At 38.4% G+C, this 23,061-nt stretch overlaps 1 protein-coding gene across 1 annotated transcript; it reads left to right on the top strand.

Annotated features, from left to right (window-relative positions):
* The first annotated feature begins 17,650 nt into the window (after positions 1-17,650).
* LOC139318406 (transcription cofactor HES-6-like) lies at positions 17,651-19,527 on the top strand. Its single transcript, XM_070945837.1, has 4 exons — positions 17,651-17,731; positions 17,887-17,973; positions 18,111-18,192; positions 19,082-19,527. The coding sequence occupies exons 1-4, from the start codon at positions 17,651-17,653 to the stop codon at positions 19,525-19,527; spliced, it is 696 nt and encodes a 231-aa protein (XP_070801938.1).
* Positions 19,528-23,061: the final 3,534 nt, after the last annotated feature.

Raw genomic sequence — 23,061 nt, 5'->3', positions numbered from 1 at the left:
AAAATATCTTGGGGGGAAATTCTTTCTAATTTTAGACCCTCTTTTATATGTATCTTATAGATATGTCTCTTTAAAACACTTTTTGGAGCACGTCTGCTCCGGTAGGTGTACTAAAGACCAGGGTACTTCAAGCCGGAGGAAATCTCTATGTAGCCTGCATTGTAGAAGGCTGCTATTATATTGTATTTATTGAATACATCTAAATTATTTTACAGAATCTTCTCTGTGGCTGCTTAGTATACAGTATATGACATCTAAAATTCCTTTTCCTATGTTATTAAAATTAACAAAGGATTAATAAAAATAGAAACAAATACAAGCCACTCTCATTTGTCTCTGGTTTATATGATAATTTTTGAAACTCTCCTTAACACATACACCCTTCCCACCCCACAACAATAATGTATGAAAAAAAAGCTTATTTCTATTAATTCTGTGAAAATAAATGAAAAAATTGTCTTGTCTCTGGCATCATGTTTTCTCCTTGCTAAATGCTTTAAAGAAAACAAATGGAGGAATTTCTAAAACGCTTTTTTTTCACCAGTCACTTCAAATAATTCAATTTTTCAAGAGCATTTGATGTTGCTGACTGTAGAAACTGGGATCTTCAGGACAAAAAAAATGGTGAGGCCCGCTAAATTTCCATAGAATAATAAAAATATTGCCTCAGGTGGTCTGTGAACATATTGTTTCCTTAGAGCAGGAGAGTTCTGGAGCCCTAAATATAATAATATATCTTCCAATTATCCTCTGATTAAGAGAGTCTCTATATTTCTTTTCACTAAAAGTATATTTATTACACTATCCCCAATTTCACATCCTTTAGATATTCTCATAATTCCCCATTAGCAGAGCTAACCTGTGGTTATTGGCACCAGGTTGGAAAGGGGCTCTTTCAACAAATGGTCTGCATATCAGTTAATAATCCTCAGAAATGTGAGGCTAATTATACCCACTGATTTAATGAATTTTTGGAAAAATGAATGTTATCAAATACATTTTAACCTTTTAGAGATTTGTGGGAATCTCTTTCTTTTAGCCTGTTTTCCTGAAGAAAGCAGCAATTCCAGAATGGTAGGATCAACAACTGTCTGCTTGAAAAACAAATATGTCTCCTAGTTTGTGTAGTGTCAGTGTTTAATCACTCTTATTTTCTCAGCAGGTTCATAGAAACGTTATGTTGTCACAAGCTAATCATTTGCTTCTCTTTCATATAGGTCAGGGGTCAGCAACCTTAAATACTCAAAGAGCCACAAAGGTCCTAACCGGAAGCCCCCACATTCAATTCTGGAGCTGACCGGAAGTCTGGTTCTCCCACCATAGAGTCTCCTCCTAGCGCGCCGTCCTTTTTCCTCTACCTGTCCTAACCGAAAGCCCTATCAATTGTGGAGCCAACAGGCGACAGGGAGTCGCAGCAGAGGGATGAAAGAGTCACATGCGGCTCCAGAGCCATGGGTTGCTGACCCCTGATATAGGTGGATACATAACACTTTACAACCTTGGCACACAATCCATTTCCTTTACCAGCATTTCTACTAGTAGTGGGTCTATCAAAATTCAAATTCAAACCTTTATTGTCAATGCATAACATGTGTACAATGAAATTGTACAAAATCATATTTCTGTATCACCACCATGATTTATGCCAATTCAAATTCAAATTCATTATTACAAAAAATTCAGAGGGATATGAAACTCTTTACTAACTGATATCTTCACACTGCAAAATCATGTTGTTGCATTTCTATTAATCAAATGGATGCTTAACATAAAAGAGTGCTGCTCTTTTCATATACAGGTAATCGTCAATTTACAACAGATCATTTAGTGACTGTTCAAAGTTACAACAGCACTGAAAAAAGTGACTTATGACCATTTTTCATACTTATGACCATTGCAGCATCCCTATGGTCATGTGAACAAAATTCAGATGCTTGACTCATGTTTATGATAGTTGCTGTGTCCCAGGGTCATGTGATCACCTTTTGCGACCTTCTGACAAGCAAAGTCAATGAGGGAGCCATTGAACAACTGCAGTAATTCACTTAACAGTGGCAGCAAGAAAAATCATAAAATGGGAAAAACTCACTTAACAACTATCTCGCTTAGCAACAGACATTTTGGGCTCAATTTTGGGCTCAATTGTGGTCGTAACTGGAAGATTATGGATTTGTAAGCTAGGACTAAAATACAGTCCTAGGTTACAAATCTAGTTAGTCTAATTATTTAATGAATAGCATGGATTAGATACTATTTACTTAATAATGCCATCACCCCAGTTAATCCTATAATTTTATCCAAGTTCAGTAATAAGTATGAAAAGCTGCATTCAGCTGTCTGAATGCTGTGGTTTAAATATATTTGTTTAAAGTCAGCCTTTGATTAAACAGTGGCAATCTATCAGGGCTTGGGAAAAGTGCCTTCTCTGTCATGGTGCCTGCCTCTGGAATGAGATCTTCCCTAAAAATCTATGTTGTCCACATCCTGTTAGAACTCCATAAGGCCTTGAAGACCTCATTATTCTCCTGATTTTGGCTTAGGATGCATGGGCCCACTGTGATGATACCTTTGATATCATCAAACAACATCTGCTCTCCCAAGTCCAAGTCCCAAGGTGGACAAAAATGCCAAATCCAGTCTAAACTTTTGGCTGACAGTGCAACCAACCATAATAATAGATGTAGAAAGCAAAAGAAAGCAAAGATAGTACTAATAATAAGAGGTGCCTTGAGTGTAATTCCAAAACATCTGGAGCACCACTTGAACACCATAGGCGTTGACAAAATCATTACCAGTCAGCTGCAAAAGTTAGCTTTACCTGAAACAACTTACATCCTGTTATGATAACTTTAATATTATTAAACAAAAACATCTGCCTGTTCCAGATCCTTGGGAAGAACTTGAGAGGTGGACAAGAATGCCAAGGCCTTGAAGACTTCATTATTCTCCTGACTTTGGGTTAGGATGGATGGGCCCACTGTGATAATACCTTTGATATCATCAAACAACATCTGCTATCCCAAGTCCAAGCCTCAAGGTGGACAAAAATGACAAATCCAGACTAAACAATTGGTTGACTGTGCAACAACCATAATAACATTTAAACTTGTACTTTGCCTGTCTATTGTGAACCATCAAGAATCAGTTGGATTTAAATAGTGCCAAAATATATTCAAACAATTTAAATTGATCATTGTCTCAAGGGAGCAGTCAGTCTTCCATTTGGGCCAGGATTGATTAATTGGTTCCTTTTTTTAGTCCATGATATTAATAATAAGTGTCTTAATATTCGTATTCAAAGCTGCATTTCTTTTTTCCCTTAATGTCAAGTGTGGGAAAAATCAGGAAGTCAAAGCAGTTCAAATGAATATAAAGGTTTATTGCAAGCTTAAACGCTCTACAAGAATCTGAACTAGTAACAGTCAAAGCAAATAGATCAGGGGCGTCAAACCGAATCGCATTGCGGTCTGTATCGTGACGTATCGGGATTGTTTTTACACTTGTAGAGCCAGAGTGGGTGTGGCCTGTGCTGGCCGTATCCAGCCCATGGGCCGCGTGTTTAACACTACTAAAATAGATGGTAGGTAAGAGTCAATGTATTCAAGGTGGGCTGAATTTAGCTCTCATGTGTGTGTGAAAAGACTCGAGACTGATGATGAGTTTGACTCCTCCCTCAGGCTGAGCCTGGTCATCTACTTTCTCAGTATCTCATATTCCTAGCCATATACAGGTAGTCCTCAACTTACAACAGTTCATTTAGTGACTATTCAAAGTTACAACAGCACTGAAAAAAGTGACTTACGACCATTTTTCACACTTTGTAGCAGCCCCATGACCATGTGATCAAAATTCGATGCTTGGCAACTGGTTCATACTTATGACCGTTGCTGCATTCCAAGGTCACATGATCCCCTTTTGCAACCTTTTGATGAGCAAACTCAATGGGGAAGCCAGATTTGCTTAACAACTGTGGTACTAACTTAACAACTGCAGAGATTCACTGAACAACAGTGGAAAGAAATGTTGTAAAATGGAGCAAAACTCACTTAACAAATGTCTCACTTAACAACAGAAATTTGGGGTTCAATTGTGGTTGTAAGTGGAGGATTACCTGTAATACCAATGGAAAGACTATTGCTTTAACTATTCTTTGTTGTAATTGAATTATTTTGATTTTAGGATGAATTAGTTCAACATAAGACCTGCTTGATTCAGTGGCTTCCTCCTAGATAAGTTTGCCCAGACTTTAGCCATTATCTTAAACAAACTATTCAGAGTAGCCTTTGCTTCTGCCATTTTTTTATTTGAATGCAAAAGCACAGTTTTGAATTGTTACGTTTATGCATTTCATTGAGTTGTGGCTTGCTTAACCATGGTTTAATGAACCATTAATTGACTGATTTTAGTAACATATTAAAGCCACAAACTATCATTTAAGAACTACAGCACCTGAATTCTTACAACATACTGAGTCCAAATGAGGCAAAACAACACAGGTAGTCATAGTAACCCTTCATAGTTATAACCAATCCAAAAAGGGGATTACTACCTGGATTCGAAGTTCTGACTGTTGGGACCCCTCCTCAGTCACTTGACTGAACTTTGGGCACTCAGCAACACAACTGTATTTTATGGCCAATGACCACCTGATTGCATTTTATGATGGTTTTGCTGAAAATTGACACAGAAGTGTCAGCAATAAAATAAAACCAGCAATATGATTGGTTCACTTAACGACAATGATGTTTGCTTTACAACTGTAGATTTGCTTAACAACCACCACAAAAAAGGTTGTAAAATCCAGTCAGCCACATCATTGACCATTATGACATATGACTGTAACATAGAAGCTCTCTATTCGTTTGTATGTAAAAGTCTACCTGTATTATGGCTTCATGTGTTGAATAACCCCAGCCACTGTTGCTTCATTGGTCGATATGTAAAAAGTTGCTTAAAGCTTACTACAATTTAGAAGCCAGGAACAGTCTTGCAATAGAGCTTAGCAACAGCCCATTCATGACTTGCTCACAAATTTCACTATGATTAACATGTTGATGCTTGCAAAAAATCATGTGATAGAAAACCAATTAAATTTATAAGATCGCTTAACTATATGCAAGAGCTAATTATACCTGTTATCCTACTTTTCCTGCCTAAATACTTAATGCAGCTGGGCTTGGCAGCTGTGTTCTTACTTGCAAAACACAACTAGGGCAATGTTAATGTAATTACCTGATTTTAATAAGAGTTCAGAATATTTGAGTGCAAATCAAGAATATATATTTGCCTATTTCTTAGTAGACTATTTCCTATTGTTTACCAAATGGATTTCAATGACTAAGTATTGACAGGACAAACAACTTGCCTTATTAACTACAAGAATATCATCAGGGAACATGTTATGTATCATGTTTAGAAATTTCACTATTTGGCATTGAATTAGGAAAATGATGTTGATTCTATTAACTTTATTATTTACCAAATAATAAATTTTGTCCAACCTCCTGCAAAGCAGACCTCAATTACACCATCTTTCATTGTAGCTATCTAGTTTTCTTCTGATAACCACTATCAAGGAAGACTTCACCATGCTTTAGTGAGATTGTTCCATTGCTGAACAGTTTCACTGTAAGGAATTCCTCCTAATAAATCTCCTAATTTCAACCTTTACTCCTTATCCTGCCCTAGATTTGATTATCTTCCACAGGCTTTATCTTGATTTCTTTTAGACATTTTAGCTGGAGAGTGTCCACTCTGAGGAAAAGTAGTTCTTTTTGTCCAGAGACGTTGGATGTGATTAGGTGAGTGAGTTTTAGTTTTAAAAACTCTTACACTAGTCACTTTTTCAGTACTAGAAATGGGGAACTAAACTGGATGCAATTTAGGAGTTGACTTATTCCCAGTGGTGGGATTCAGCCAGTTCACACCACTTCAGGAGAACCGGTTGTTAACTTTCTGAGCAGATTGGCAAAGTGGTTGTTGGAAGAAATCATTAGGGCAGAGAACCAGTTGTTAAATTACTTGAATCCCACCACTGCTTATTCCCCAAAGCACCCGAGGATAGGAAAATAAACAATGAGTGGAAACTTATCAAAGAGAGATTCAACCTGAAACTAAAGAGAAATTTTCTGATAGCAAGAACAATTAATCAATGGAATAACTTGCATCCTGGAATTGGGGGTGCTCCATTACTGAAAGTTTTCAAGAAAAATACTGGACAACCATTTGTCAAAGATAGTGTAAGGCCTCCTGGCTTGGACAGGGGGTTAGACTAGAAGACCTCAGCAGTCTCTTCCAGCCCTATGATTCTATTCTATTCTATTCTATTCTATTCTATTCTATTCTATTCTATTCTATTCTATTCTATTCTATTCTACTCTACTCTACTCTACTCTACTCTACTCTACTCTACTCTACTCTACTCTATTCTATAGAACAGGTCCACTTCATCTTGTATATGACAGCCTTCTAGATACTGATAAACTATTGCTTTACCAACCTTTAGCACCCCTTTTTTTGCAAGTTAATCATGACCATTTCCTTTCATCATACCTCATCAAACTTGCTTTCCAGACTCCTTTTCATCTAGCAACTTCCCTTTGAACCTTCTTTACATCCCACTTAAGGTGTGGTGCCCAGTTCAAAACATAATACTCCAAGTGTGTTATTACCAGTGCAGAGTACAACAAAACTAGTGTATTATCTTCCATAATATGAAGGCATTGTTTCTGTTAATGAAAACCAAATTTGAATTGACATTTCTAGCTGCTGCATCACACTTCTTGCTCATAGTAAACTAAGGATCACTAGGATTCCTAAATCCTTCTCTCATTGCTGTCAAGCTGGGACTCTCATACTTATTCTTTTGATATTTCATTACTCAGTTGCAAGATCTTATGCTTGACACCAGTGGACTCATCCTATTCAATTGGGGTATGTTCAATCTGCTGAACTCATCGTAAATTTGCCCTTTAAGATGTTAATTAAACCCTGTAACCTTTTGCTATCGTTTTTAAAATGAACTATCCTAAATAATTTTTATTATGATCAAATTCCATACCTTTAGTGCTACGTGTGCAAGAGTCAGTTGGGTGTAGTGGTTAAAGACACTGAGCTAGACACCAGGAGATTGTGAAATCTGGTCCCACCTGAGGCATGAAGCCATTTGAATGACTTTGGGCCAGTTACTCTCTCAGCTTTAGGCAGTGCCAAAAAACCCTCCATGGACTTGTCCAGGTAATTGCCAGAAGTCAAGACTGACTTGAAGACACACACAGGCCTACACTGATATCTAAAGAAACTCAGTTTCTCTTTCCACTGTGGGAATGATGATTTTCTATTCTCTCTTTAAATGAAAAACTGATCAAGAAGGGAATCACGTTTCATATTCCATGATTTCTGTGTTTACTCCAGATTTTTTGTAAGAAAGTTTGATTTTTTCTCTCTCTTAAATTCAACTGAACTATCAAAGATGAATTTTGTTTAGAGTGTTTCCTATCATAACATTACTCATTCAGTACCAGGAGAGGGAGTCATGACACAATTCTTAGATACTGGTCTTCTTCCAAGTTCCTCCCTAGAAGTGCAGCAGTTCTATGGTATCAGCAGGACTATTTATTGTGGAAGATATTCAATTTCACTTTGCAGACAATACAGTATCTTCATAGGATGCATAGATTGCCTACACTGGATATGGTATATGGAATAATCTTTCTTCTCTGGGTTTTTAATTTAACTATTGTATTTTGAACAAAAAATATCCATTACTTGCCTTCTAAAACAATAGTTAATAGGAAGACCAGATGAGTATTTTAATAGTACTCATTCATGTCACATAGTAAATATTTCTCTGCATTTGTGTAAAATCATGAGAATACAGCATAGTTATAATCATTTTCTATGACAAGTCCTTGCCTCTATGAGTTTACAATCTAAAATTCAACAGATCAAAAACAAACAGAAAGGACATAGGACTTAATTGGGAAAGAACATATAGTTCTTTCTCTGACATAAACAGAACATTTTTTAAAGCAAAGTTGAATATCTATCATGCAAAGTCAAAAAATGTTCTGCTTCCATTGCCTTAATATGTTTGGTAAAGCAAACTAAAATAGTTTGCAATCCTTATTTATGGCTTATTATGATGAATGAACTAAACCATTGTCGTTTACGCTACAAATTAGTAATATTAAAATATAGAATAAATAGAATGAATAAATAGAATGAATATATATATATATAATACAAAAAAGCATGTTTGTCTGTCATTTCATACAGGTTAATAATGGTAGGCCTATAAGGCAGATTCCTATGCATAAAGCAGATTCCTATGTTCTTGAAAGAGAGGAAAATAGCATGAAAAGAAAACATATTTCCATGGCATGTCTGAGAAGATAATTTCACAGCAGATATTCATTATAAATGAATTGGTTAGGACTGAAAAGCGGGCATGAGCACATAAATACAAACACTTATTCATTTTATCCTTCAGGGTTGATTGCCCATTGCTTTGGTCGGAGCTATAATGAAAAACAATGTCATTATTAACACTTGGAAGAAGCTTTGGTACATCATCTGGTTAGACCCTAGAGAATCTTGTCAGATATCAGTATCCTTGAAATTTCAGAGGTCTGACTGATCAAAAAGTTGGAAAATAAGGCTGGAAAAGGAAGGCAGCAGAGAAAGTAGACAGAGTAATCTGCTTGAAGTGCCTTTAATGCAAAAAGCCAATGGAAGGGGCTGCCAAGAGGGACCTAGAAAGCTAAGTGTTCCACAATAGGAGGCAAACAGATGGTGGGTGGGGGAAGGGGAAACAGAATGGAGGATTGGGGGCAGGGAGGGGCTAGCGATGACAAGTCTCAGATCTGCTAAATCCTTCTGCCAGACTTCCTAGTATTTGTCTGTTTGTTTAAAGAAAAAACAACAGCACCAATGCCCTAATATTTTAATCAAGGAAGGGTACAAGGTCAAAGGAATCAGAGGGCATTGCAAATTCTAGCATTCAGTGCTGTTTTTCCCACCACAAAACTTGTTTTGACTCCCAACAATAGTTATTATGCACTTCATGTGTACGTATGAACTGGAACTTGAAATGCTGCTATTTTTTTCACAAAAAAGCACAAAATCAGTAGAGAGCAGCCCAAACTCATTGATATAAAAACCCACCAAACAAAAGTCAACTAAACAAAAAAATAAATAAAAAGAAAGCCACCAGGATGAATTTAGTGCAAGTGGAAGAAAAAGGTTAAAAGGCTGGGGAATGATTAGAATTTATACAGTACAGCTTGGTGGACCAGGCTGTAGAAGGCTGTCTTAAATATCTATTATATTAAATATGAGGCATTTATTTTTCAACAAAGAAAAGTAAAGCAAAAATGGATCTAGATAATCAGCTCCTTCCAAATTAATTTGTAACTGTATGGTCACCATCTTCTTCAGGACTTTGCCAGAGAAAGGACATTGGCTTTTTTATTTCTATTTGTAGTCAAACAAAATTTGAATTCTACTTTACCATAGCAGAAATACAAAAGTTGAAAGGCATGTAAAAACTAGTGTTATTATAGTTACCATATAATGTTATTATACAGTTATGTGTAATTATATAGTTATCTTATGGTTATCTTATATAATATTAAAACAAATCTCTTGATGATCCTGCACATGGTAATCTATGGTGATATATTTTCCAGGAAAATAAAATATTCATAGCGGTTCCATAAGCCATAATCATTATTGAATGTCAAGAATGATTAGGGCTTATAGTTTTTTAGGGTTGTTCATATTTTGTACCATAAACTAGACAAGCTCCTTAAGGCACTTAAATACTGATGAATCTCTACTTTTAAAAAATCAATATGGTTGAGAAATTAGCATGATTTATTTTAAGAGACTAATCCAGAAATTGATTAGAATTTTTTAAGCTTAATATTTAAAAAATATTTTAATATTAAAATCTAGAATAAATAGAATAAATATATATATATAACATAGAAAAAAGCATGTTTGTCATTTCATACAGGCAAAACATCAAGTTTATAGTAATAAAAAGAAATTTATGTCCATCACCGCACAAATGTTCCCTTATGATTAAACATAAATGACCATGACGTTTTCTACAATACTTAAAACAAACATTTTATATATACTTTTGTACTAGTCCAGGGGTCTGCAACCTTAAACACTCAAAGAGCCATTTGAACCCATTTTCGACAGAAAAGAAAACACTGGGAGCCACAAAACCCTTCCCATGCCTGACTATTTCTTGAGCGGCCACAAAACTAGAATATGTAGTTGAATTATACGTTCTGTTTTCTTCTGAAACTTTTCTTTTCTTGGATTTATACATAAGGTTGGCCTTCTGGGGGTTGAAAAGCTCAATAAATCACATGCAGGCGGGTGTTGCACATTGGCAGTTGTGACACATATTTTGAGTGACAGGGAGCCGCAACAGAGGCGTGAAAAGCCACATGCGGTTCCAGAGCCACAGGTTGCTGACCCCTGTGCTAGTCAGTTGAATTATCAGGCAGTACCTAATATGATAACTAATCATTCATAAATCACACTTATTCTGAATTGAGCCAAAATTGATAGTATCTACTCCCCACTTTATTAACAGCATATCTATATGTCTTCTGTGAAAAGAAGTTTACGGTTTTTGGTTTGCAGTTAAACATTTTAATTTCAGTTTTAAACAACCAAATAAAACAACTGGCAATAATAAAGAATGCTTTATAAAAATGTTTGATAGAAAAAAAATACACTTGAATGCATCTTCATGTAGCTTGTTTGTGCCTATGATAACTGATCTTACATCTACAGTAGATATATTTCATTTTATTGATAAGGAAAAACATGGCATCCTTTGCCTAAGTGATTGAGAGCAGGAGGGAGGAGAAGACCAAAAAGGAGACAAAGAAGACAGAATGAACACCTGTTGTTCTCCTTAGGGACAAGATCTAATGTTTTCCTTTGATTCTGCTTGTTGACAGGACTGCAGCTGCCAACTGTCATCACCATCAAGTTACATTCACAAAACTGCAGAAATTCATTCTTTAGTTTGAGGGAAAATGCCAGCAGCAAAAATGAATGAAGAAAAGAGTTTTTTTTCAGCCATATCAATATGAAATTTGTGTGGTTTTTCTTGATGATGATCAGTTTCATCTTGGAGGGAAATAAGCATATTTGAAGCAGCTATTAAGGTATCATAGAGCATATTCCTTGGAGATAAACAGTGGTTAGCATTCAGTGATTTTTGTTCTATTGAATTCTCCTGAATCACTTTTTTTGCAATGGAAAGCCAAGTGATGAAAGTTTGTGAATAGATAAATAGAAAGAGCAAAACATTCAAAATGATTAACTGGTTCTGTAAAATGTGGAACTAATTTATTACATGCTTCCATTCTACATTTGTAAGCACTGTCAGCAGCGCTAAAAATTATTGGACATTGAATCTGTAGTTTTGCAAAGACACCAGATCAGCAACAAATAGACTATTACAAGAAAAAGTTTCAGTGACAGTTAAAATAATTTTTAATGATAACTTTGCTGTTACTTACTCACTGCCCTGATCCTGCCCTGCTTCATACTTTGAGCCAAGCCATGATATGTTTAGTTTGGCTGGTTTTGGTTTGGTATGTTGCATGAGCCCAAATACGGTTCTTATTAATGCTGGTTAATGCTTGATATTTTGCCTAAAACCAACTACAGTTTAACATTAGAATCAGAATAAGCCATGGTGCAGATAGCATAATATACCCAATAGTTAACTAAAAAGGAAGGTTAAAGGATTTTGTTGTTGTTGTTAATAGAAATCAAGAATTTAAAAAAAATGGGCTGGGTTGGGTTTTTATATAGCATGCCTTATCCTGGAAAGATAACAGATGGTATATGATTCTGTCAGATTTTCGAGGTAGTCCAGACAAGAAGCATATCCAGACATACTACTTCTATTTTTATTATAAGATTACATTAGCAGAATTTTGCAAGACTGAAAGTAGATCTCTCTCCCCCCACCTTTACAATCCAAGAAACTAAGTAGACTTCCTTTTGAAATATTTGTGCACCCCTATCCTTTCTGTGGGCTCACATCTCTTTTTTGACCATTGCCTAGCCTGTGGCTTTGTCCTGTCTCCAAAGGTCATTCCCCATTTCCACAAACCATTACATTTATCTTTTTAAGAAAAATTCTGTCTATATTCAATGATTGGCAAAAATTATCTTTCCTCCTAATGGGCTGAGATCTTTTAGCACTCAAGGATGGATTCTACAGGGATAGGTCAAAGTTAAGAAGTTAAATCTGCAATAGGAAACCCAGCCTTTTAAAAAGTGCATTGTGAAAGTGACACAGGTAGAGTGTGGGTCTTTGACCATTCAGTTATGGCCACTACCTTGACTTTTTGGAACCTTCCTACTGAAACCAAGTCACTGTCAGTCAAATTAGTGTAACTCTTAGGGTTTTCTCCTTTCTACTTAAAGAAAGATAAGCAAGCAAGGTATATACTTCTCAAATATTATCAAACTGAATTATGCAGACCTCCCAAATTTCCTAGTTCCTATGATCATGTAATTGTATTTATGTGACATTCTGATACATTTTTGTTTTAAAAACAAAAGCAGTTTTAGCTTGATTTGCTTTCTGCTGGACTAAATACTTTAATGGTTTTTTCTTCCTTTAAAAAAAATAATTGGTAATTGTAGACCCAGCACTCTGGAAGGCACTGAACTGGAAAAAGCTGTAAGAGATAGTTAAATGTGTAGTACAATAATGCAACTCATTTATACATTTAGAAAATATAAGTGAAGAATAAGCAATTCAATGATGACAAAAGGCACAGTTTATTAGTTTGAATGTGATAATGGAAATGGAATGATAGCTAAAGTTGTATCTGTAAATCATTTTGTCATACAGCTTGTCAAGCAGACCTGCTACCCAGGAGTGGGTTCTACTTACCTCTACTACCGGTTCGCAACAGGCTCACATGCGCACCTTGCTTCTGCGCATCCACAGATCGCTGATGACAACATCCAGGTGGTGGGCAGGGCCTCCCGCTGGTTTTACTACCGATTCTTGTGAACCGGTCCAAACCGGGGGCAACCCACCACTGCTGCTACCTCTATGCTAAGTCACAATATCTCTATGATTATATTAGAATACATGACATAATGGATACAGTTGTTTACAGGAAATGTTTTATTGCTGCTTGGCAACAGGAAACAATCATTCTTATGATTGTTATTTATCTTAAATATTTCCATTATGGAGCATAGAATACTATGTTGAAGAGGGAATAGGCTTTTTCAGACTTCTAAGATTGCGTGAAACCTTTTGATGTATGTGAATTCAGATACTTCTCACTCAGCTATGAGTGATGAAGTCACAGCCCCATTTTTCCAAAACAGTCATTTCAAGATCTGCCATAGTGTCCATATCTGATGCCAAATTTGTTTCAAGTTATTTTGCACAAAATGTGCCGTTTGTCCTATGAGGAATCCAGAGGGATGTTTCTGGCAGACGATGTCGTTTATCATATTGGAGGAAGAGCATGTGAGGGTCCCTCCAATCTTGTGTTTGTATTTGTTGGGGTCTGTGATGGTTGGTGTAAATGGGGGGGGAGACACCTGGGTTTCTTACAGGGTCTGATGCCTATGATATACAATTGTCCTGTTGTTTTTCATTGCTTGTGAGAATCTACCACAGGTTGGATTGAACTTTGTATGTAAATATGGACATACCACCCAGTTTCTAAAAAAGCATGGCATCATTGTCCGTTATGAGTTCTAGCACATTAATAATGTATTTGAGTCTTTTGAACTGTAAGCTATTATTAACAACCAGTGGTGTTTTAAAGTTCTGTTTGCGTGGTCTTTAAAATGATGTCTCCTGGAAATTGATTTGTCTCTATTGATTTGTCAATAAATTTCAATAGATGGTTAACTCAATCTCCTGAATGTCTGGCTTAATTCTCTCAATTGAGCATCTCTGTCAAATGGATTGGAACAAATGCAACTATGGCATACCATCTGCATATATATATATGATATCTTATATTTGATTTATTTATTGAATTTATATAGCCACCTATTCGCCAATGGTGACTCAAGGTGGCTTACAGATATAAAACCACATTTAAAACAATAAAACTAATAAAAAGAATCAAATAAATTAATAGAGTATAATATAATCATCCACACCCCCGCGATAGCGACACATGAGCCATTTAATGGGGTCCATCCTGCTCTGGGTTCCCCAGGCCCACTGGCAGAATCAAGTCTTCAGCGCCTTCTGGAAGAGTACTAGAGTGGGGGCCACTCTAATCTCTGGGGGAATGATGTTCCAGAGAGAGGGAGTCACCATGGAGAAGGCCCTTCTTCTGGGTCCCACAAGTGTATCTACCTCGGAGATGCAACGCACAGCATTCCCTGCCTCCAGCACTGATGGGCTGGGTAGATGTGACCAGCAAGGGACGGTCCCTCAGATAACATGGTCCCAAGCCATGAAGGGCTTTAAAGGTGACAACCAGCATCTTGAATTGCACCCGGAAGCAAATTGGCAGCCAATGCAGCTCCCACAGGAGGTGATACATGTGCATACTGTGGGCCGCTGCATTTTGCACCAACTGGAACTTCCGGTTGCTCTTCAAGGTCAGCCCCAGCATTGCAATAGTCAAGATGGGAAGTGAGTGACTGTGAGTAGGGATTGTTGGTCCAGGAAAGGGCATAACTGGCATACAACCCGCAGTTGCGCAAAGGTCCTCCTGGCACAACCGCCACCTGCTCTTCAAGTAGGAATCATGAGTCCAGGAGAACCCCCAGATTACACACAGGGTCTGTTTGGAATAGTGCCACCCCATCCAAGACCAAAGATGGCAATTCTCCCTGAGCCAACGAACCCCAAACCCACTTGGTCTTGCCAGAGTTTAGTTTCAACCCGTTGCTCCCCATCCAGCCCCTAACAGCCTCCAGGCACTGTGAGAGAAAGAACATGGCATCACTTAACTCACCACGGCCGAGACATACAGCTGAGTATTATCAGCATATTGGTGATATCTCAGTCCATGGTGACAGATGATCTCACCGAGCAGCTTCATATAAATGTTGAACAGAAGAGGAGAGAGTCCTGAGTCCTGCAGAACTCCACAGAGCAGTAGGCAAGGGCTGAATATCCTCCTATTAACACTGACTGAGAGCGGTCGCAGAGGAAGGAAGTTAACCAGGATAGCACAAAGCCTCCCACTCCCATCCCCCGAAGCTGCTCCAGAATACCATGGTCGATGGTATCGAAAGCTGCCGAGAAGTCAAGTAGAACAAGGATGGATGCACTACCCTCATCCCGTTTCCGCCAGAGATCAGCCAAAAGTGCTGTTTCTGTCCCAAATCCAGGCCTGAATCCTGAATCCTGACTGGTAGGGGTCTAGATAATCCGTTTCCTCCAGAAACTTCTGGAGCTACCATACAACCACTTTCTCAATAACCTTTCCTCAAAAAGGAAGATTGGAGACAGGTCGGAAATTATCTAACCAGGTGGAGTTGAGTGATGGCTTCTTAAGAGGGTAGACCACAGCCTCCTTAAAGTGCTGGGGCACTGCCCCCTTCATATGGATTCTATTTATTTTCCTCCCTCATGTCATCCCAATTTAAATTATACATCAATCCAGCTTCTCTGTGCATTTGATGATTGTGTTAATTGGGAAAGCACTACTAAATTCTAATTATTATGATTGAGAATTAGTTCCCATGTAAAAAGCTGCACAACTTTCTGTACTAATTTCTGGCAAACACTAGCAGGTGGTACAATTTTGGAAACATGTTGCCCTGGTTAGGTTTTTGGTTGTTCTTCTGTTCCCGTGCATTATGCAAACATTATAGAATTTGCCCCTACAGAGACTGTCAATGGAATATAAATGACAGCCTGTACACAGTGACTTACCTGGTTATATTTTCAGCTGTGCTATGAAGCAAAAAGGGGTGAAGTGCTCCATGTTTCATGACATCATCAACATGTTCAGAATACTGTTTTCATATACAGGCAGTCCTCAACTTAAGACCACAATTGAGCCCAAAATTTATGTGAGAAATTTGTTAAGTGAGCTTTGCCCTAGTTTATGACCTTTTTTGCCACATTTGTTAAGTGAATCATTGTGGTTGTTAAATTAGTAACACGGTTAAGTGAATCTGATTTCTCCGTTGACTTTGCTTCTTAGAAGGTTGCAAAAGATGATCACACAATGCCAGGACACTGCATCCATCATAAATGTGAATCAATTGTCAAGCATTCAAAAGCAAATCATATGCAATTGTCAGAAGGGTGAAAAATGATCATAAGTCACTTTTTTCGGTGCCGTTGTAACTTCAAGCAATCAACTAAGTAAACTGTTGTAAGTGGAGGACTACCTGTGTAGGGAAATAAGCAGTGAGCAATTGTATGGACAGTGAGCCTCTGAAAAATTGCTAGTGATGTGCCAGGCAAATGTATCAGTGTTGCTATATTAGCATTCATTCCAAGAACAAGTGTTGCCTTGTGAATGTTCTACCACTTCTGCATAAAGCTGCAACTACTTTATTCTGGTGTCATTCCATAAAATTGCTTCCATTGTTCTTCAGTATTGTTGCTGCCCAGAGATCCTTCCACTCCAGATGTTCTGTAACAGCAGGCAGTCACTTTTGTCAAGTTCTGTAACAGCAGTTACTTTTGTCAGGTTTACAGTTTGGCAGAAAAAGAAAAAAAACCTTAAGAAAAACTGAAACTTTTCTCAGTTCAATTGATCGAGGTTTCCAAGTGTAGATGTAAATCAGCACAATCTTGAATATAAAAGAAATCCCAATGGCTGAATATGAGACGGAAGCTTCCACTGTACAGACCCGTCAACGTTTCTTTGTTATACAAATAAAATTCCCCAAATCTCAATGCCTGAGGGGGGGGGAGGCGGGGGCGGCGCTGTACACATATATATGTATTTCTGAGACCTCTCTCCCTAATATGCAGTTTTTATCTTGGCCAGATTCTGGAATCATAACTTTCTAGCCAACCTAGTCAAGAGATTTATTGGGAAGACCGAGTCACACCCTTCTTTACAACTGACGAGACTGAAAGGCTCCGCAAAAAAAAAAAAAAAAAAGCACGCCAACGGCAGCGAGGGGTTAAAAAAAACAACACAACACAAAACGCTCCGAACAACCGATCCCGACCGCCCCCCCCCCCCGTCCCGCCAACTCCAATGCACGCACGTAGGACGGGACCTCACGTCCATTGGTCCGATTTCCTCCCCTCCTCGCCGATTCTCTTGCGAGGCCCGGGGAAGCCGCTTCGGCTGCCTCCGAAGAGACAAAGCGGCCGCTTCTTATTGGTGGTTCGGCTCCACATTTGAGCTTCCTCTCTGCGCACGCCGTCCAATAGGCTCATTGACATGCAAATCAGATCCTATAAATAAGGCTGGGGTGGCGGCTCCGGGAGGGGGCGCCGAGTGGGCTTGCGGAGCGAGAGATCGGCCCCAGGAGAGGAGAGGTTTTTTTCTTTTTTTGGTAGAGGTGTTGGGGGGGCGCCCGGCTTTGCTGTGATAGGAGCCGCCTCTTCTCCTTTCCTCTCCTCCCCCTTAATTCGCCGGCCTGTCTGGTTGTCCTTTGCTTTCGCTGCGTTTGCTTGGCTGTATCACCAATGGCTCCTTCCTTTCGCTCCAAAAAAACCCGATCGAGCCGGGACGAGGAGGATTTCTCCCAGGCCAGAGGAGATAGGAAGGTGAGGCGCTTGGGAGCCAAGGGGTGAGGAGTGGAGGGTGGGTGGGGGGGTGATCTGTGTCGGTGAAACTCAAGCTGGCTCGCATGCATTCACACGCGCGTGCAGCGGTGGCTAGTTACGCCCTTTCCTTTTTGCTTTCCTCCCGCCTCGGCCAGGCAAGAAAGCCGCTGGTGGAGAAGAAGCGGCGAGCGCGAATCAACGAAAGCCTGCAAGAGCTGCGTCTGATCTTGTCGGAAACCGAGGTGACTTGGCCGGCGAAGATTTCGGGGCAGGGGTGGTCGAGCTCCGCAGGGAGCCGTGGGGTGGCGGCGGAGGGGAGGGGAGGGGAAGGCTCGGGCTGACCATCTTGTGTTCCGCTGTGCGTTTTGCTTCCTTCTAGTTCCAGACGAAGATGGAGAACGCCGAAGTGCTGGAGCTGACGGTGAAGCGAGTGCAGGGAATTCTGCAGAGCAGGTCGCTAGGTGAGTGTCGGCTGCCACCCCCCCACCCCCGGTCATCCCTGCGCCTCATCCTCCGGGGGTTTGGCTACATTAAAAGGGACCCTCCGGTAGACTGGCGAGTGAACTCCCTCCCGCAGGAGATGCTCCTGCTTGGCTTTTCCGCGCAAGAGGTAACAGTTCTAAAAGACCCGTTCCTGCCAGAATATCGGCTGCTGCTTCCATGTAGTTTGTAATTGGACTAATTGTAATTACTCTCTGGGAAAGACAGCCACAGCTTTCAAAGCGCTCTGTGATTGGGTTCTTTCCTTCAATTGGACGGTATACATTATTCCTTTCTTACAACTTGATTAGGCCCTAGTTGACATTGGTATTTTGAACATATTTTTTTAGAACAAAACAAGGTCCTCCTTCTTGACCTGTTTTATTCCACTCCTTATTCTTAATTCAGTGCTTCCTTTCTCGATGCCTGTATCTTTTATGTTAGATCGATAACTGGTAATGTTATTTTTCCCCAACTTAATTAGCTGGATACCTGAGTCTCTTGCAACCCTGTGGCTTCATAAAAGTGAATTTTTTAAAAAAATCATAAAAATATTTTAAGAGTTTTATGCACAGAAACTGAAAGGCTTTAACTTTTGTCTTCTGAAAATGGAACTTGTTCAATTAGATATTCCCTTCTTGGAAATAATGTGGCTTTTCCAATAAATTTTGAAATAAATTCTGACTATCCTTCCATTCAAGCTCTTAATGTGAGTTTAAAAGGGTTTTTCACAGACATGACTGCAAGTGTAATACAGTTTAAACATCTAGTTGACATTATGAGAAGACATGGGGGAATTGATTCAAATACATTATCGATGGAAGAACTAGAAAGAGGTTATTTTTGTTTCTTTGTTTACCTGCATCTCAGATGGTGACAAAATGCAACGAGAAGCCAGTGAACGCTTTGCAGCTGGATATATTCAATGCATGCATGAAGTTCATACATTTGTCTCCAATTGTCCTGGGATTGATTCTACCATTGCAGCAGAGCTCTTGAATCACCTTTTGGAGTCAATGCCCCTGAACGAAGGCAGTTTTCAAGACCTGATTGTGGATGTCTTATCAGATCCCTCCATCAGCCAGTGGCCAAGTGGAGATGGGCCTTCTCAAATGCCTGGAGGGTCACATGGAACTTTAACCCTGTCCAGTCTCACGTCACCTCTTCCTTCACCTTCCTCCAGTGAAGAGATTTGCTCAGATCTGGAAGACACAGAGGCAGAGCAAAGCCACATCTCTTTGGATGGACTGGACAGGTCTAGGAGTCAAAATGTGCCTTCCTCCAGCCTTTCCAAATCTTTGTGGAGACCATGGTAATAAACTTCACAAGAACCAACGCAGATCTACCTAATAGGGAGAATACTTGAGCACTGTGTTCTTCTAGCCATTGGAATATAGACGGTGAGGATTTCAGATAGTGCATTTATGTCATAAAACTATTGTATGCAGGACTACATAGCTGACACTCTTTCACTGTCAAATCCTGACTGATTTAATTGCTAAGTAAGTTAACATTTCATCTGTGAATATGAGAACTGAAATGTGTATGTCTTTTTTTCTTAATTATTACTAAGGTGTGGGGGTTAAAAGATTTGGAAGTGTATGCAAAAGAGCTCTTTTGTTGATGCACAGCACTGTTTTTGCAAGTAACTTTTTTCTTGTGGGGGATGTAAGTGCCTCCAATACCATGTAGTTTGGGTTAAGAAAAAGCCCTTGTGGATTTGAGAACTTGTTGGTTTAATCCAATTAAAGGTATGAAGTAAAGCATTAATGCAGAATTTCATATATTTTAATGATAGATTTTTTTAAAAAAAAATAAAGCCAAGAAAAATCCCTGAAAGGGATTGGTGCAGCTAGTTTCTTGATAAGTTTAGTATTCTAGGATTTCTCCTTCAGTGAAGGAAGAGGAAACTGGAAACTAGGATTGAATTAGGTAAACTTAAAACATTGGTGGCAGGGTGCCTTCTAGAAATGTGTTTTGTGCACATCTAGCACAAAATGAATATGAATTTTACTGTGATATGTATATTGCTTGTCAAATTTTTATTTTAATGTTTTTTAAAATGAAAGTTCACCGATTGCTTGTATTTTAAGGCACAAGATTTCTGCTGTGGATATTCAGTTCCATGTTGGTGATTAACAAATATGTATCCTTGAGTGCAAACATTGGTAATTAAGCACTTAATTCTTGTACTGAACTTGTCTGTTCAAGTCCAGAGAAGCTGGAATGTTTCATTTGTTCTTGGACTGATCTTGATTTCAGCACACTAAATTCCTCAAATTTGTTCTACATCTTCCAGATTCATTTTTTGAAAATATATCCCTGCAGATTTTCAAGCTATCCAAGCATGCTCATTTAGAAGCAAGGATAACTGTGTTGAGTAGTGCTTAAACCTAAGTAAATTTGCATAGAAACCAATTTAAAACTAACAACTCTTGACAGTTTGGACAAATGAAACCTGGCTGAATGGAAATCAGTTAATGACACATAATTGTTCAGAAAGCTTACAACCACAACTTTTTTTAAAAAAAAATCTTCCACTGTGTCCTTCCTCATGAAACTTGTCTTTGAAAAAAAGAAGTGTTAGGACTCTTGCTGTTATTTTTCCAGGAAGCATATCATAGATACCTATGGCAGTCTTCTCAGCCTGATATTCTGTTTCCTTTACCGTCAGCCAGTACATCCAGCAAAGATGGTTGAGATCCAGTGTTTTGGGGGCACCAGATTGCAGAAGTTGTTAACCTATGAAAGTGCCCCAATTTAGGAAAAAGGAGGGATAAACTTGTAAGATGTGGGCTGTCTTTTCTTTTATGTACACTGAGAGCATATGCACCAAGACAAATTCCTTGTGTGTCCAATCACACTTGGCCAATAAAAAATTCTATTCTATTCTGTCTGTGTAATAGTTCTTTTTGTTAACTATGTGGAACAATAAAAAGCGGAAACAACATTGACTGGAAGGTGTGTGCTTTGTGAACTGCCTTTTAGACCATCGGATGTGAATGGTCTTAATTCAAAGCCTGGCCCAAGAGTTGTTTCTCCAAGTGTGCTAATTTCTCACCATTCTCTCCCCTTTTGCCTCCCCAAGAAGGAATGAGCTTCCTTGGAAAGGCCTTTCTGCTTCAAGGGTAGACAGAGGAAGATTTTCTTGTGTAAATAGAGCAATAGTATCAAGAGTGGAAATAACACCACATATCGATTGATGACATCAGTAAGCATTGTGGACCCAATTGTCAAAAAGAAGCTCAGGACCATATTGATTGGAAACATGCAGAAGAGGCCTTTCATCCTGCATTGGATGGAGACAATGGCTAAAATGATGATGATATACTGATGATACAGTATGAGTATTTGGAGCAAGGGAACTAATATACATTCAACAATGCAATTAAATTCCATTAAACATAGTCTGCCTCCAGTGTTAAGGTTGTTTGCATTTAAAAGCACTGAAAACAACAAAGGTTTTATACCCTTGGTTTCAGTTCAATTTAAACCTTTATTGTCAATGCAAACATGTTTACAATGAGATTGGATGAGCCTCCCTTTGTGCAGCCCCCCAAACACAAAATTCTTCCTCTGTAATGCAGACCCTGAGAATATATTGTAATGAGCTATAGAGTCTCTTTTTCAGGGGAAATGTCAAATATCTATGTCAAAATGACATTGTTTTAGCTATGATGAACTGCTAAATGATCAACATAACAAACTACAGTTTAGAATCTTTTTACAGTGCCGTATGCTTAAATTTTGAGAGAGAAAGGATGTTCTCAAACTTAAAGAGTTGAGAAAATATTTTGATATACATGTAGACAGACCAGAATGGAATACTTCACAGAATCTAAATGTTAATGAAACTAATAAAATGTGTTTTGTAATCTTCCATCTGGAATAAAAATAATAGTGTAAACACATATATTTATATTATCAAGCTATTCTGGGAAAGGATAATTTGGAAGCTTTTGAAGTAATTCAGGTGCATTCCTAAACTACACTGCACATAGCTACATTCATTGATGAAAGCATTAGAATGACCTCATACATTTAGAACGTTTGTTTTCAAATAAACTATATAATACTTGAGGAATGTGTCTGTTGATAATGGCTTCTTAAAATATTCCACCCATGGAGAAGAAACTTTCAGCATCCTCCTAGGTTCCGTGTCTATCATTTTAAGAATCTGTGTGAATGTGTCAATGAAAGAGGAACTTTGTGTCTTAAAGTTTATACATCTATAAACATTTAAGATTGAAATGTTACTAAATTATTCTTTATAAATCTCTTAATACTTTTAAGGGGTAAATGAGCATGTCAGTATGACACTCTGAAAGTATGGATAAGGTAAGTGAATGTCATTAGGCTTTTACAAAGAGGGCTTAGCTGGGCTTGTGTATATTTGTGAAAAACACAATACATAGTACAATGTGTTGAGATAGTAACTTTGGAACGAACATGACAGACCTCAATTAAGTCTTGCAAGAGGAATTTTCTTCTCACCTTGCTGTGCGTTTTCCTTTTGAACTGGACTTTTGCCCCATCTCCCTTGAAAGCACAGGAGGCTGCAGCCAGAGGTGGGAAAACATACATGACAATTTGGCCACAACAAAACTGAGAATTGGGAATGTAAGATTATTTTAGCTATTTAAAATGTAGCCATCCTCACCACTGAATCTTTGTGGTTATGGAGGTACAGTGAAAAGGCAAAAATAAAATCAAGTTCATATATACACTTTATGTCAGTACCACTGGAGTTTCAGAACCTCTTGTAATAGATAAGTTGACCATTTCTTCTGTTTCAGAGGATAGAGCAGATAATGGTAAAATCCTGTCCCTGTCATATTTTGCACTATGGT

Source organism: Pituophis catenifer, unplaced genomic scaffold, assembly GCF_029215685.1.
Source record: "Pituophis catenifer annectens isolate HBS135680 unplaced genomic scaffold, rPitCat1.0.hap2 SCAF_6, whole genome shotgun sequence".
Taxonomy (NCBI): Eukaryota; Metazoa; Chordata; class Lepidosauria; order Squamata; family Colubridae; genus Pituophis; species Pituophis catenifer.
The sequence above is the reverse complement of the archived record's forward strand: the minus strand, read 5'-3'. Positions and strand labels throughout refer to the sequence as shown.